General features: G+C 37.4%; 1 protein-coding gene across 3 annotated transcripts in view; it reads right to left on the minus strand.

The window, feature by feature from the left end:
* enox1 (ecto-NOX disulfide-thiol exchanger 1) overlaps positions 1–14,871 on the minus strand; it is a 142,058-nt gene that overhangs the window by 50,158 nt on the left and 77,029 nt on the right. For 2 of the 3 annotated variants that reach the window (XM_077215214.1, XM_077215216.1), the window contains 2 exons: positions 10,518–10,641; positions 7,937–8,074 (listed from right to left, as the gene is read on the minus strand). In XM_077215214.1, the coding sequence (XP_077071329.1) occupies positions 7,937–8,074; positions 10,518–10,527 (148 nt within the window). In that variant the 5' untranslated portion in view covers positions 10,528–10,641. Of the gene's footprint in view, positions 1–7,936; positions 8,075–10,517; positions 10,643–14,871 lie in introns of those variants that run through there. The other variant, XM_077215217.1, reaches the window with a different exon arrangement.

The following is a 14,871-nucleotide window of genomic DNA, read 5'->3' on the forward strand; positions in this document are numbered from 1 at the left end:
TAGTGACACAATACAACGGAGAACACTAAATCTCACACAAGAGATGCTTGAACTGGAGAAAATCTTAAATCCCTTGCTGGGGAAAGAAATGATGAAAATTACAATCCATAAACCTCATAGCGGCTGCAATCATGTGAAACGCATCAGGAGATCCATGCAAAACTCAAATCAAAATGTAAACAGGTAAATTACACACACGCCTTCACATTTATCGTTTCTTAATGTTGTTTTTCTTCAGTCAGAATGATTCAAGAGCTACTCAATCCTTTGGCTCACAGCTCTTGTTTCTTTTCCAAAAACCTGCTTCAGGTTTTATTTGTAGTTGTTATCTGTTTTCCATAAAAATTGGATTCACTACGAAGTCAGCAGCTTCCAAAATATTTAGTCCCTACAGGACACAGGTGCTCATCATTTCAGAGGTGAGACAGCATTAATCAGAGCCCATCACAAACAACATGACTAAATCCAAAGCGGCAACCACTGCAGCCCCAGGCCCTCTAGTCCAAAAACATAATCCGCAAGGAAATTCGTCTCAGCTGTTTTTTACGGTCTCGCTTTTTTTGGGGCTTGAAAGATTTCCAGTCATTGCTCACCACAGCTAATATGCACAATTATCCAGAGCAGCCAAAATGACTCTAGCAGCACTGAGTCACACAACAAACCTAAATTTAACATTTACTGCGTAGATTCTATTAAAACTGAAGCTATTTTTGTTATGTACAATGACTATATTCGATAAAAATTGAGATTACGATGAAAAAGCTGCAGTGCTTGTTTGTAGGGCTGCACTATTGTTGTCATTACACCAGTATACCTATAAAATAATAATAATAATAATAATAATAATAGTACTGTAAAATAAAATTATTGTATATTATGTACAACTGTAAAATTACAATATTTGTATTTGTATTCATTTCTTCATTTTCAAATGTTAATGGGGTCGTGAACTGCATTTACATTTTTTTTTTTAATGTTTAAAAAGTTTATAAATGTTTTATAATGTCCTTGAGCTTAGCAAGATTTTTACATCAAAAACATCATTTTGAAGTAATTTTGACCCTCTCTTTGAAACACTCAAGAGTTGTTGTTTTTTTAAGGCGTGCCACATTCAAGGCTTGGTAACTGATATGATTGGTTAACAGTTTTGCATATTGAAATAAATTTCAAGTCCCCACAATTACACATGTGTAACTGTTTTGAAATTTTCTGATGCTTAAAAACGGCAACCGTTTTTGAAATTCAGCCATACATGTCTGAGCCATAGTCTGATTCCAAATCAGAAGAAAGCAAATCTACACCTCAAATCCCAAGGATACTCCAGTCTGCAACAGCATGGTGATTAATATTCTTCTGATTTATCCTCATTTTATTACATTATATTAGTTATATTGTTTGCCACACTGCTGTTCTTATATTTATTGTTCATCATCAAGTAATGTGAAAGTAAAGTGAGTACATATCAAACGATCTGTAACAGATAAAGTGATACATGGTTAAAACATTGTTATACTCACACATATTCTATACTCACCGACTATACTCACACATTACTCACACTGCTTCATCTTTTATTTTTAGACTCTATGAAAAGCCTGCGTCAAACTGTGTTGCTTTTCATTTCAACAGTAAAATGAAGCTTACAAACGATCGTGACAAAGGTGTCCTACTGACATGATCTGGAACTTAGTTAAAAATAAATTTCATTGACGCTTTCTTAATGTTAGGATCACAAAGGCAATGCAAAGACTGTGTAGAGAATGCTCGAGTAATCCTGTGTACTTACATCTCTCTCCTATTTACTATTACATGACATGCGTGAATCGGTGGGACGGAAGTCAAATTCAAAGGAAAAACTTCTCCGTTTTAAGCATATCGCTGTTGTGTAAACATACCCTTAGAAAACTAAATCAAAACAGATTACACATGACAATAAGCCATAGTGATTCCAGTTTTATCTTATTTAACCATTCAGGCCAAGTGTACATGTTCTTATGGTTAGTGATAAACACTCCCTTAATGTCCCCACCTTAATGCTTTCAGAAATTATAGTGAATTTTAAATTAATCGCAGATTGATTAATATAATATAATACAGGTCCTTCTAAAAAAATTAGCATATTGTGATAAAGTTTATTATTTTCCATAATGTAATGATAAAAATTTAACTTTCATATATTTTAGATTCATTGCACACCAACTGAAATATTTCAGGTCTTTTATTGTTTTAATACTGATGATTTTGGCATACAGCTCATGAAAACCCAAAATTCCTATCTCAAAAAATTAGCATATTTCATCCGACCAATAAAATAAGTGTTTTTAATACAAAAAAAGTCAAGCTTCAAATAATTATGTTCAGTTATGCACTTTTATGAATTTAGGAACTTTAGCACTCAGTTATGAATCCTTTTGCAGAAATGACTGCTTCAATGTGGCGTGGCATGGAGGCAATCCGTAAAATCTGTAAAACCGAATTTTTCCATCTTAAAAATATATCTAAATTACGTCATATGCTCTCATTGACAAATGTGGAACAACTAGTTCATGCGTTCATGACATCAAGGCTAGATTATTGTAATGCTCTACTGGGTGGTTGCCCTGCACGCTTAATAAACAAACTACAGCTAGTCCAAAACGCAGCCGCTAGAGTTCTTACCAAAACCAGGAAGTACGACCATATTAGACCGGTTCTGTCAACACTGCATTGGCTCCCTATTAAACATCGTATAAATTTTAAAATATTGCTGATTACTTACAAAGCACTAAATGGTTTAGCTCCCCAGTACTTGAGCGAGCTCTTAACGCATTATAGTCCTTCACGTCTATTGCGATCTCAAAACTCCGGCCAGTTGATAATACCTAGAATATATAAATCGACTGCTGGCGGTAGATCCTTTTCCTATTTAGCACCAAAACTTTGGAACAATCTTCCTAACATTGCCCGGGAAGCAGACACAGTCTGTCAGCTAGACTAAAAACACATCTCTTTGACCTAGCATTCACATAACACTCTATAGACTTCTATAATTTAATATTAGGCTGCTTAGATTAGGTCAGCCGGAACTGGGAACACTTCCCTCAAATCCTGATGTACTCGTTACATCATAAGAAGAATGGCATCTACGCTAATTTCAGTGTCTTTGTTTATCCCGAGGTTTTCCCGCAGCCTGCCGGATCCAGGCCGTTTCCAGATCTGACGAAGGACTTTCGCCTGGACCCGATGACAATGCAGTGCTGAAGTGCCAACTAGCCTCTCCCTATGGAGGATCCCTATACCACTCTACAGATAAAGCGTTGTGGAATTTTTCGGTTCGCGTACCTACCCAAAGTGATAAGATAAAATAAAAATTCTGCATCAAAATTTATAGACAAGTAGTTTGTTTAGGCATGGTTTGTAAGGAATTATAAACCTGCGCACATATATTCAAACGCACATAACTATAGAATCAATTCTTAATGCGCATGTGAACGCCATCAGCGTCTATCACAGGTTCACGTTTAAAGTCTGTTTAGAGAGAACGGTGTCGTCTTAGCGGCCCCTAATTTAATAACAAACTATCATTTAGACGGAAGTGAATCAATCAAAACTAACTTTAGCTGGAAAAAACATTTTTCAAGAGCCACTACAAAACCAAACCAATCTCTGTTACCTTAAATTATATCTTTATCTCTGTAAAGCTGCTTTGAAACAATCTACTTTTTTAAAAGCGCTATATAAATGAGGATGACTTGACTTGACAATCAGCCTGTGGCACTGCTGAGGTGTTATGGAGGCCCAGGATGCTTTGAAAGCGGCCTTAAGCTCATCCAGAGTGTTGGGTCTTGCGTCTCTCAACTTTCTCTTCACAATATCCCAAAGATTCTCTATGGGGTTCAGGTCAGGAGTGTTGGCAGGCCAATTGAGCACAGTAATACCATGGTCAGTAAACCATTTACCAGTGGTTTTGGCACTGTGAGCAGGTGCCAGGTCGTGCTGAAAAATGAAATCTTCATCTCCATAAAGCTTTTCAGCAGATGGAAGCATGAAGTGCTCCAAAATCTCCTGATAGCTAGCTGCATTGACCCTGCCCTTGATAAAACACAGTGGACCAACACCAGCAGCTGACATGGCACCCCAGACCATCACTGACTGTGGGTACTTGACACTGGACTTCAGGCATTTTGGCATTTCCTTCTCCCCAGTCTTCCTCCAGACTCTGGCACCTTGATTTCCGAATTACATGCAAAATTTGCTTTCATCCGAAAAAAGTACTCTAGACCACTGAGCAACAGTCCAGTGCTCCAGTTCTCTGTAGCCCAGGTCAGGCGCTTCTGCCGCTGTTTCTGGTTCAAAAGTGGCTTGACCCGGGGAATGCGGCACCTGTAGCCCATTTCCTGCACACGCCTGTGCACGGTGGCTCTGGATGTTTCTACTCCAGACTCAGTCCACTGCTTCCGCAGGTCCCCCAAGGTCTGGAATCGGTCCTTCTCCAAAATCTTCCTCAGGGTCCGGTCACCTCTTCTCGTTGTGCAGCGTTTTTTGCCACACTTTTTCCTTCCCACAGACTTCCCACTGAGGTGCCTTGATACAGCACTCTGGGAACAGCCTATTTGTTCAGAAATTTCTTTCTGTGTCTTACCCTCTTGCTTGAGGGTGTCAATGATGGCCTTCTGGACAGCAGTCAGGTCGGCAGTCTTACCCATGATTGCGGTTTTGAGTAATGAAACAGGCTGGGAGTTTTTAAAAGCCTCAAGAATCTTTTGCAGGTGTTTAAAGTTAATTAGTTGATTCAGATGATTAGGTTAATAGCTCGTTTAGAGACCCTTTTCATGATATGCTAATTTTTTGAGATTATTTTGGGTTTTCATGAGCTGTATGCCAAAATCATCAGTATTAAAACAATAAAAGACCTGAAATATTTCAGTTGGTGTGCAATGAATCTAAAATATATGAAAGTTTAATTTTTATCATTACATTATGGAAAATAATGAACTTTATCACAATATGCTAATTTTTTTAGAAGGACCTGTATATCACTACTTTTCTGAGCAAATGACAGCCAATTTAGAATAAAGGCATAAACATTGTCCTGGTACTTCCATAAACAGCACTCAGGAAGACGTATCTTTGTCGGTACAGTGCAGTAGTTATTTAGGTCATCGTGACTGCACGCGACTGTTTCTGGTGGAGCCTGATTTGGGTTTTATTCTTCCTTCCTTTCTTTCTTTCTTTCTTTCTTTCTTCTAAGCCACGTAAAGCAGCCTTGGTGAATCTTGTGTAAATCTATGCATTCATACATTCAGAGCTTACACCAGTTCTGAACCCAAATCTCCCAGTATGCTCAGCGTAAAATCTCACAATGGAGCTTCAGCAAAAGCAACTCCTAACTGCGGGAAAATTGTCTATATTTAGAGGAGTACTCATTGTTGTGCCTCACCGATCCAGCGGGATAAAACCATCTAAAAAAAAAATCTGACAAAGCATGTCTTCTAATGAGCTGGTGCAAATAAACATGTATAATCAATAGAAAATGTGCTGAAATGCTGAGATTGAAACTGCCTGCGAAAATGGTGGCCATTTACTCTGTGAGCAGCAAATTTATGAGCAGATATGGGACAAAATACAAGCTGTTTGTGCGCGCGCGCGTGCGTGCGTATGTGTGTGTGTGTGTGTGTCATGAGCAATATGTGTGATGTTGAAGTGTGCCTGGAAACATGCTGAGGGAAATTAAAACAAAGACTCAGAGTTTATTTCAGCAATAACCTGTTATATTCATAAACCAGGCAAATCTTTTCCAATCATCCAGTCAGCGTGATAATAGTCCTTCTGGAGCCAGAGACTTTCCAGTCTGTTTGTTCTCAAAGGCCAGCATTTGTGCTATAGTGTGACAAAATCCTCTTTCAGGTAGAGGCATATCGCTGCAAGCCTGTATGTACTACATGTGTGTTTGAAAGAAACACAGAAAGAAAGAGGATACCGTATATAAAATCCTCATGTGAATTGCTGGAAGTGTTTCTTTCAGCTGTGGCGTATTACCAAAGGCTTTAGCTCAGAAGCTGAGGATAATAGTTTTAATATTCATTCTTAGATGATTTCTGAAATCACCCAAGAAAAGAAAAAAACCTATATGCAATTCAAATGACTTGTGCCTTCCCAAATTCTCATAAATAATCATGATCTGAAATACCGGCTCATGCATTTTAATCTTGAGCCTAATTTGCCTCAATCCACGGCTTCCCTTAGCATGATATTAATTATAATAGGATCCAAAACAAGGAGAGAATTTATTTGTCTCAAAAAATGTCTTGAGTGCCAGCACTGAGGAATAGTTAACAAAAAAGTAGCAACACTAACTCAACAAAAATTTTCAGTTTTCAACATTGATACTAATAAGAAATGTCATTTTAGAATAATTATCATATTAGAATAATTTCCCAAGTATCATGTGACACTGAGGACTGGAGTAATTGATGCTGAAATCACAGGAATAAATTATATTGTAAAATATATTAAACTAGAAAACAGTTATTTTAAATTGAATTATTTCACAATGTTACTGTTTTTACTGAATTTTTTATAAATGCAGCACTTGTGAGCATTAGAGACTTTCAAAAACATTAAATAATCTTACAGACTACAAATTTTGAATGGTAGTGTACATTTTGCAGACAAAATTACTTTTTTTGCCGTTTTTATTTTCACATTTGTATTGTGCGTAAATGAGGGGAGGAATAATCACTAACATGTTGAACAGTCCCGTTTATTCTGGAGAATCGGTATATTCGGAGAGTTTATGAGACCGTAAACCTGTTTTAAAAACAAGGCACATATTTGAGTACCTGCTATTCATTACTATTTGTATACTAGATTATATACTACTATAAAATACTATAGTATTAATATATGCTGTCACCCTAACAGAGCTCAAATTATACATCATCACCTGGATGATAATAATATATTTAGATATGAAAATATTGATCACTTAAATAGTTTCATTGTAGCTGGCTACTTTATTAGCAGCTTTTGCTGATGCTAACTACTTCTTTAAAAAAGTAGCTTGACTTTATTTTAACTCCCACTCATGAGTGCTGTTAAAGCAAGAGAGGTGAATTGCCAGTGTATGGAGAAAACAAACTGTCAAGCACTCCATTAGTCCCGCTTGTTTGTGATAAAATCATATCACGTGTGTGTGTGTGTGTGTGTGTGTGTGTGTGTGTGTGTGTGTGTGTGTGTGTGTGTGTGTGTGTGTGTGTGTGTGTGTGTGTGTGTGTGTGTGTGTGTGTGTGTGTGTGTGTGTGTGTGTGTGTGTGTGTGTGTATGTGTGTGTGTGTGTGTGTGTGTGTGCGTGCGTGTGCGGTCCTGGTATTCCCTACATTATGGGGACCAAATGTACAGTAAAAGTACCCCACCTACCCAAATGTACCCCACGAATACAGTTAATTTGGACCTTGTGGGGAATTTTTTTCCCCACAAGGTATTTAACTGGCATTACCCCAGGGGTGGGTTAACTGGCATTTGCAACAGCGGCAGGCCTGTTATGATGGCCGATTGCAGAGGGCTACTGATGATCAGCAATGATCAGCTCTCGGACAATCTCTGCAAAGCTTCAGGGGAGACCAGCGCTCAGGGCTTAAGGCAAGAAAGCGGTAGGTTCCACCATCACACCAGGCCGTGGGCTTTTCAAAGCCACAACAATCCAGTATCTCAGCTGAGGAATAAAAGCTCAACAAACTGTAACATGCTTCAGTGTAAAATCCAAATGTAATTTTGCTTCTAAAGGTCACATATTTGGCAGGGTAGGCTGGTGCCTGTGCAGCTTGCCAGAGGGGGAATATGGGAACCCCGGTTTAATATCTGCCTTTTATTCCCCCTGCAGTGAAAGTGACGAGCAGAGAGAGCTGTGGTTGAAACACTAGGATTAGCACACTGGAGGGAGGGCTCAAGGCTTTACCTGAAACCAGCTGCTGCCCGGTTAAGCCCATCGGCACAATGCCCAGGTTGTTCATGGCGGTGGCCCAGGCACCGGGATCAGCCACGGAAACGTTGATGTGGCTCTGCTCGGTTCCCAAACTGTCAATGCCGTCTGCTGCTGCAAAAGAGAATACAGCCTATTAGGCTAATTTCACACTGTTGACAACCTCATTTACTTGTATGAGTCTTGAAATGTCCCATTCACACAGCAACTTAGAGTAGAGTCTTGAATGCTGTCTGTATGCACGTGCAAAGGGTGTCGAGCCTGTATTCTCTTACTAGTATCCAAATCGACAGTGATAAAGCAGTGACAGAGCAATATCAAAGAATAAAACTGAAAAGTCAATTTTGACTCAACAAGACTCCAATCTTCATCCATTTAATTTCAATCTTCACTGCCCATGAGTTCATCCATCAAATCTTCATTAACCAACAGCAGCTTTTATCTGGGTGAAGAGCGGAGCATTCATGTGACACGTAACTCAAAACTGACGGGAACATCACCGGGACAACAGTGACTGGATCTAAAACCAACAGATGCCACACTGCTCATATCTCCGTCACTGTAAGTTACCGAAACCAATACAAATACAGGACTGAGAGCCTTATTCAGCTGCTGGGTGAATGTGGCCATTGACTCTCATGCAAAGTGACAAGTACTTTCAAATCACACACTGGTTAAACAGCTGCATGTACTGTAGGCTTGGGCGGTATCCAAATTTTGATACCGTCAAACCTCCTCCCTATTTTACCGGGGTATACGGTATTACCGTGACTAATTAAAAATTATGACATAAGGCTCAGACAGCGTCACCAAACTGTTGGCTTGTGCCTACACCGTTCAGAAACTGAATACCAGATCGGGCAAAAAAAAATAAAAATCAAGGCCAACCCGTGCACGTTGTGTCTGATCCCGGCTGACTGCATTAAATGTAATATGAGCCGTATACGCACATCATGAATTAATCAGAGAGTATGCTGTCTATATTTCTTTTCCTTTTGAATTGTTTCGTTTAAAGAAATTGACGAATCGCCATCTCCATAGTGAACGATAGAGAGAAATGCACATCATGGATTACATAATCAGAGAGTAGGCTAGCCTATTTCTTTTTGTTTTCAATAGTTTCGTTTAATTTGATGATCGCCATTTCCGTATGAACGAGCATAGAGAGAAATGCACATCATGGATTAAATAATCAGCGAGTGGCCTATTTCTTTTCATTTTGAATTGTTTCGTTGAATGAAATTTCAAGCTTTATTTAGATATAGGCCTATCTGTCATGTCTGTGAGACATACACTGAGTTTCAGTTAATTTATGATGAGATTTCAATGCAAGTGACCGCGGCGCGCCAACGCACGACCATGTCATGATTATGTTGTCTGCTATATTTGATTCTTATTTATTATTGGTTGATAAAAAAAATTATTAAAATTAAGATACAATTTATACAAAGCAAAATTCTCTTTAAAGAAAGGCCTTTTAAAAAAATGAAACTTAATTAAGTGGTCAATGTCTTACTCCCGATGCATCCCATCTTACTCGTGCTGTTCAGTTTTCATTATAAACGTAAAAAAAAAAAAACATTATAATATTTTAACAAATATAAACTAATGCGCTTATTTAATGAACTCGGGGCAAAATGCATCCTCGCAGCAGTGAGTGGGTGGTTGTTTCGGAGATGCGACATTAGGTTAGTGTTGTTTCCATCTCTCGCGGTCACCTTTTTTATTGCAACATTTACAAATTGCCTCGTCAGTATTTACCGCCTCTCCCTTCTCTCTCTCTCTCTTTCTCCTCCACACTGTCACTTGATGACAACTACATAAGCATTTTTAGGCATTGAATAAATTATATTTATATATTATATATAAGTGCCGGTAATGACGGTATTGAAACTGATACCGTTGCTATTTTAAGACCCCGCAGTATAAGATTTTACCGAAATACCGCCCAACCCTAATGTACTGTATGTGTTCCCCTGAACATAACCTGGCTACTTTACTTGACATCAGGGGCCGCTTGCACTAGTTTTGCGCACATTCGTTCTTACTGTTTAGTTCAGAGGTTCCCAGTTCCCAGTACTGAATGTCTTATTATCATCAAGTTGAAAACAGTTGTGTGGAAACCGTGTTGCTTTTTTTTCATGATCCTTTGATGAATATAAAGTTTAAAAGAACAGCATTTATTTGAAATAGAAATCTTTTGTAACAATAGAAATGTCTTTATTGACACTTTTGATCACTTTAATGCATCCTTGCTGAATAAAAGTTTTAATTTCTTTCAAAAACAAAAATCTTATCGACTTAATTTTGTCACTGAGCTCATGTGGGATTGCATTTTCCACAACGGACAGATGCGGGTCTGCCCTAGGATTTGCTATAACGAGATATCTCAGAAGACATCACAATCCTCCTGCCTAGGTTTTGAACAGTTTTCACATCATTAGCCTGCTTAAAATGCTGCCAACGTGGGCAGCTCACTAGGTATTGGAAGCATGTGTGGTTTGACTGGTCTGCTTAACAGGGCAAGTAATGGACATCATTTGAGGAGGTTAGTTACCGCTCGCCATGGCCGGTCTTCAGTGTTGGTTTCTCCAGGTGCCACTGCTGCCACCTGAGCCCTTGCTCTTCCAAGACAGCTGGCCGGGTTGCACTCAGGAACTCATAACAGCATTCGGAGGAACCTGCAGCACACACAAACGACACAACAACGTGAGAGCTGAGACACCATTCAGTGGCGCTGGGAATCGTTTCCAAAAAGAATCGATTCTGAGGCGTTGGGAGTCAAGAATTGATTCCATCAAAGAGAATCGACTCCTCTTTAATTGCTTTTTTTTTAAGTTTAATAGAGCTAATCATTAATTCGCCTCTCTGTCGCTTGCTAATAGTGATGCAAAATCTGATTAATTTCCCCAAATGCATAATGATGTCACTACACTGTAAAAAGAAAGTTGCTGCCTTAAATTTCAAGTACAATCAACTTGGATGTTTAAGTCATTTCAACTTAAATATGAGTTAAAAATGAGTTGAATCTAATTAAAAAATTGCAGTAACACTTTATTTTACAGTGTCCTTGTTACATATGTTACATGTACTTGCCATGGTAATAACAGTAAATTATGCATAGTTGCATGCAACTAACCCTCAACCAAATCCTAATCCTACCCTAACCCTATAGTAAGTACATGTAGTTGCTTAATATTACTCAGTACTTAAACATATAATTTAACTGTAACAATGACTCCTTAAAATAAAGTGTAACCAAAATTGCTTAACTTATTTTTGATGAGTCAAAGCAATGTAAAAAACACATGTTGTCTTAACGTATTGATCATATACATTTTTTGTGCAGTGTAGTATGTATTTATAACAACTCATAGTCATGGATGTCGGGCTGAAACGTTATGCCACATATGTGAACACATTGCTGATTTACCTTTCGTTAACTTAAATTACTGAGGTTTGTCACCGTTTCATTCTGAGATCCTGCATGTCGAATAACATATGACTGACAAATACTGATTAGCCTATCTTGGACAACTTTAAATAAAAATTTTGGGTAACACTTTACAATAACGTTCATTAGTTAACATTAGTTAATATATTACCTAACATGAACTAACAATAAGCAATACATTTGTTACAGTATTTATTAATCTTTGTTAATGTTTGTTAATAAATACAGCTGTTCATTATTTGTTCACAGTGCATTAACTAATGTTAACAAATACAACCTTTGATTTTAACAGTGTATTAGTAAATGTTGAAAATAATATTAATTAAGATTAATAAATGCTGAAGAAGTATTGTTCATTCTTAGTCCATGTTAACTAAGGTAGTTTACTATTGTTAACTAATTAACCTTATTGTATTAGTAGAGTAGACTATTCGGGTTAGGGTTAGAATAAGTTGACATGTAGTTTCAAAGTTACTCATAGTCCAGTAGAATGTCTGTTAAAGGACCATAAAAATAAAGAGTTAGCAGATATTAAGCAGAAAGTCTACTAATACTCTAATGAGAGTATTATGTATATGAGAGTCATGTAGACACAAGCAAGAGTGAACATGTTCCTCCAATTTTTCAAAAAACAAATAACTGAAAAGGAAAAGAAAACAACAGAAGCAGAAATAGGAGTCGATTCCAGTCCCAGCATTGAGAGCACAGCCACACTTTTATTAGGATGCGGCCGCTCGGTTCCCAACGCTCCAGCCAAACACACAACTGCAAATGCCTCCTCAGATAGAGCAAAGCTGTAAATAACCATGATAATCACTAGAGGAGAAATCCCACACACTCTAAAAATGCTGGGTTGTTTCAACCGGGTCAAATATGGACAAACCCAACCGTTGTTTAAATTTTTTAATTAAATTTTCAACCCATTGGATTTATCCATATTTTACCCAAACATGGGTTGAAACAACCCAGCATTTTTTAGAGTGCAGTAACTCTCATTATAGCATCCTAATGTGCAAACTCTTAGCACCACGCCGGGTCCAATAGTTTCTACAGCTGCGGTAACAGGACTGCAGGAAAAGCCTTCAAGGACATGTAGCTCCTTAATGCCACTTTGAGACATTCTGTCAGTGCATCCGCTTGGAATGACTTACAGCTGACCCATCAGTCTTCCATCAAAATGACACATGTCATCAGCTGATGGGTCAAAGAGTGTGTGTGTGTGTGTGTGTGTGTGTGTGTGTGTGTGTGTGTGTGTGTGTGTGTGTGTGTGTGTGTGTGTGTGTGTGTGTGTGTGTGTGTGTGTGTGTGAAATCCGACCCCCTCCCTCCTCCAGCACTCTCTATCCTCACGCATTATATCATCCTGGAAATCAAAGTCTGGGAGATGGGACCATTAAGCTGTTTAATACGGGTTGGAATAATGGATCCCATATGCGGCGAAAGCGCAGTGCTCTATCCCTGGAGGGGTTGTGAGAGTGAAGTATCATCAGTATGCCGAACGCGTTCCTCACTGCCACTCTAAACCACAGCACATTATTCAAATCTGACACCCGGATATCAACTTAGCAGCACGATGCTATTCCCTTTAATTGAGAAACAATCATATCACAACTTTAATTAGGCACAGTGTTACTGTGTTTGCGTTTTATTTGCAGGAAATGGATATCTGGTGAAGAAGTGTGTGGATTTTAACTCTTTTGGAACAATTGCTGGCATCTCCGGTTGAAAAATATGGAGTGAGAGAAACATGGCAGGTGCTCCTCAATAGCACTCAACGCACTTAACTCCAAATCCTACTGTATCACATTTGATATGCAAATTACTAAGGCATCTAAATGATAAACATGATCAAAACGTTGCTAAAAAAAACAGTTGTACGCAATCTACTACATGCCATCTGTCATCTGATTGAGGTTTTATGCTTTTTTTTTAGCAAGTTTTAGTGTACTTGTAAAAAGGTCTACACGTTTAAATCTCTAAACATTTATGGAAAATGTAAGAATGACTTTTTAATTATTATTAATATTTAAAGATGAACACTGAATGGACTAAAACAACTTTACTGGAATATACATACATTATTAGTTTGAAAAATCATGTTAAAATGTACATATTAAATATGATACTACAGGCTTTTGAGGAACGTTTTTTCATCTATTACTCATTAATATTCATCTCTTAGTCATCATTGATCTACATTGCATTTTGTTTTGCCTCCCAAAAATACAGAGCTTTGATCATAAAACTAAGCATTTAAATATAAAATTACTAAGATGTATTACTGCAAAATATAGTGTGACAACTGATATTTTTATGCATCGTATGTAAGTCTGCTGTTATAAAGATCTCATTGATCACAAGCTATCAGAATTTCATATTTTTGCCCAAAAAATGATCAGCAACTGCATTAAATTGCATAATAATAATAATAATTATTATTATATATAATAATTATTTTGTCTAAACATTCAAAAAACTTCCATTTAAACAAAAATATTTCTTATTGCATATCTCAGGCTTTACGGGGTTAAAGTCAGCTTGACGTCAAAATTGACCTTAATGCATTTTCCTGGTCTTATTGTGCATGATTTATGGGTGCATGCCATTGTGTGTGACATTGCATCCACATCTTCATAATATTTAATCAAATTTTAAAAACTTGCTCAGTCTGTGAAATTACTTTCCTATTCTGGTAACACCACTTTGTATCATCCAATCATAAGAAAAGGGAGATTCAATCAATTTCCGATGCATACAATCAAGTCCATCCCTAAATGTTGTATTTTTAAAATATCCTGTTTCCCTCTGAAATATGCCACATAACACATTATAATAAAACATTCAAATTTTACCTCAATGCATACATATATGAAACTAATATTGGTTGACGTGTGCACATGTATTATTCAGAAGTCACTTTTTTAAAGCTCACAAAGATTGCAATTTTGTATTGTGCATTCTTCAGTGTAAACGTGCTAAAATCCATAAATGTGCTAGATGGATGTGTTTGACCGTTGTGCTTGTGTCTTACAACTTTTGCTGTGTCTCGTGAGTGACATGGCATTCTAAAAATGCAGAACTCAAGTTAAAAGTAGTTTAATATTTAAAACATGTCTTTTTACATCTTTAAACTAAAAATATCCAATCTGTGTGAACAGCCCCTAAGAATTCTTAAAGTTCTCATTTAGGCCTATATGTTTTATTAACGTTTAAAAATTGTTTCTCCTAAAATTCTTACCATTTGTTGACTTACAGTAAAAGACTACCACTATAAAATGTTTCTAATTTGGTCTTGGACAAATATGATTAGAAATACAGTAGTCAACATTTGAAGTGGATCAAAACCTTTCATCAAAGTTACAGATGAATTTGGAACAATACCCGTTCTTGTCTTAGGACAACTTTGATAAACTTTTTTTGATCCACTTCAAATGTTGACTACTATATTTGAGTTCATT

The sequence above is a fragment of the Siphateles boraxobius genome, unplaced genomic scaffold, assembly GCF_051911475.1.
Source record: "Siphateles boraxobius isolate OS27281-9 unplaced genomic scaffold, OSU_SipBor_1 7, whole genome shotgun sequence".
NCBI classification, from domain to species: domain Eukaryota; kingdom Metazoa; phylum Chordata; class Actinopteri; order Cypriniformes; family Leuciscidae; genus Siphateles; species Siphateles boraxobius.